This window comes from Sinocyclocheilus grahami, unplaced genomic scaffold (genome assembly GCF_001515645.1).
Source record: "Sinocyclocheilus grahami isolate Dianchi unplaced genomic scaffold, SAMN03320097.WGS_v1.1 scaffold304.1, whole genome shotgun sequence".
Lineage (NCBI taxonomy): Eukaryota > Metazoa > Chordata > Actinopteri > Cypriniformes > Cyprinidae > Sinocyclocheilus > Sinocyclocheilus grahami.
In genome coordinates, this window is record NW_015505483.1 from 1,549,526 (window position 1) to 1,551,850 (window position 2,325).

Sequence of the window (2,325 nt, forward strand, 5' to 3'; positions counted from 1 at the left end):
TATATATATATATATATATATATATATATATATACAGTATATATATATATATACAGTATATATATTGTGTGTGTATAAATATATCAGAATTTAGCTTGCAGTTGTAGTATTACCATGGTACTTTTTGCTACTTTTGTAAGCGCTAACTGACAATAACAGATGGAACATGGGCGTAAAATGTTCATGCTGACTGATTTACCCCATGTGTCCAGACACCAGCATTTGTTGGGTGATTCACTGGGTCAATACAATCAATTCCCTGAAGAAGGCTGCTGGGTTTAGATCACTTTTAGCCTCACAACATGCTGCCTCAACACATGTGAAACAGCATGAGCTCACACACAACAATGTCATCCACCTCCATGCGGTTTGAAATATACCTGAACATCAGAGTCTGTTTTAAATAAGAGATAACCTTCTTGAGCCGTCACTTGACCTGTCAAGCCAGTACTGCGTTCTCACAACATCAGTGTTTTTGATCGTGTACATCTGTTATCAAGCCCAGCCAACTCACTAGTTGCACGACCACAAGTTTCTCATGACCTCACTGGATATTGCTGCATTATATGATGCGAATGCTGCTGGTGACACCAAGGTAACATTATATTAAAATGGCAAAAGCTGAGCAAAAACTACAACCTAACTAGAAAAAAGACCTTGGATTGCAGATATTATTTAATCAGGGCCAGTACACATTAATAATACATAAAATCTATGTAACATACATAAATACAACACTTTTAACATTAAAATCCCTTTAAATGTTCCCCATTTTAATTTGACAACAACCTTTTTTTATTTCTTTTAATTCTGGTGGGAGTCATGGGTTCCTCTAAAGGCAAATGATAACTGACTAAAAGTACTTCTCCTTCCTGCAGGGTCAGTAAAAATCTGAACTACTAGACTTGATTGTGCCAGCACACAAAATCACTGAGCCATGAACCTGCATCAGACCAGGTTCTTAAAAGAGTAAATAAATAAAAATGCTCCAAGAAACAAGAGTGAACACTGCCTTTACTGACAGAGAACTTACTCAGCACAAGAGAGACTGCCACTGATTGGACACGTCGGCATCATCATACTTTCCTGTTATGACATTGTCAGCAACAGCACCAACATCAAACACTTTTACTGCCGGGCATGAAGCCTCACCGCTGGATCCGGATCCATCAATGAACAGCTCTTGCACAATAAGAATCTATTCAGCTGCACGAATTACAATTTTACAAAGAACAAAAAACTTCTTTTTTTTTTTTTACCACCAATTCACACTCTTTGAATAACACCTATCAAAATAGTCAACAAAAACGGTTTTGTACTGAAATTTGACAGCAAATTCTTAATTCCTACTATTTGATCAAGCCATTCCAGTGGTGTGCTTTAAAAAATTACATATTTTCCAAGCACTACAATCTCACCATGTATGACATCATATCATAAAACGGATTTTGGCAGCAATCTGCACAGATCTGATGCTTCAAGACAGCCTCAAGGGAGCCGAAGAGCAATGCAGGCCAGTCTCCATTAGGCACAATGCAATAAAAGAGCTTCTCTCTACTTACATGCTCGGACGCCTGGGGATCCAACTGGCTCTGGAAGAGTGGAACGGCAAACTGAATTTTCTTAGGGCTGTTGGGCTCCATGCTGAACGAGAGAGCTGACGGAGAGAGAGATGGAGACAAACTGGACCCTACTTATCAGCCCCTGTGATTTCCTCTCCCTCCTGTATAGCCCGCCTTCCTTTACTCCACAGAGAGAGAGAAAGAGAGAGTGAGAGAATGAGCCACACAGACAAACAGCAGAACAAATAGTCAGGCTGTCCTTCCCACATTCGTGTTGTCCCACTCACTTTGCTGTGGTTCTGTGTCCCATAAACCTCAGAGAAGCAGAGATGGCTGCAGGTCTTCTCAGTACGAGTTTTCCGACTGCTCCGGGACACGTTCAGATCTCTCTCTGCTTTGCTGTCTCTCTCTCTCTTTTTCTCTCACTATCATTAGCAAGACTCAAAGCAATGCAATATAAGCCCCCACCGGGACCTGCTGATGCTCCTACATTATTTATGATCCTGATTCAGGATGCTGTCGGCAGTTTTCGCATCACATGGCCAGATTTCTCTGCACGGACACGGGTAAACTGTGAGACAAGAGAATGTTCTTTATAATGTATAACAAGCTCTATCACACTGGCACTTCATTTATGGATTTTTAATAATTCAGGGATTCTTGGGAGGTGGGAATGATTCACTGTGCTGCTAAAATAGCCGTTTTATTTTTAGCCAGAGCGGATGTAGTATAAATCAAGGATTTAAGACAAAAGTGAAGAATA

At 40.3% G+C, this 2,325-nt stretch overlaps 1 protein-coding gene across 4 annotated transcripts in view; it reads right to left on the reverse strand.

Annotated features, from left to right (window-relative positions):
- LOC107601387 (protein phosphatase 1 regulatory subunit 1C-like) overlaps positions 1-1,986 on the reverse strand; it is a 36,783-nt gene extending 34,797 nt beyond the window's left edge. The window contains exons 1-2 of one of the 4 annotated variants that reach the window (XM_016293555.1): positions 1,850-1,986; positions 1,563-1,740 (exon numbers count right to left, since the gene is read on the reverse strand). In XM_016293555.1, coding sequence (XP_016149041.1) covers positions 1,563-1,643 — 81 coding nt within the window. In that variant the 5' untranslated portion in view covers positions 1,644-1,740; positions 1,850-1,986. The other 3 variants (XM_016293552.1, XM_016293554.1, XM_016293553.1) reach the window with 3 other exon arrangements.
- Between the last annotated feature and the right edge of the window lie 339 nt (positions 1,987-2,325).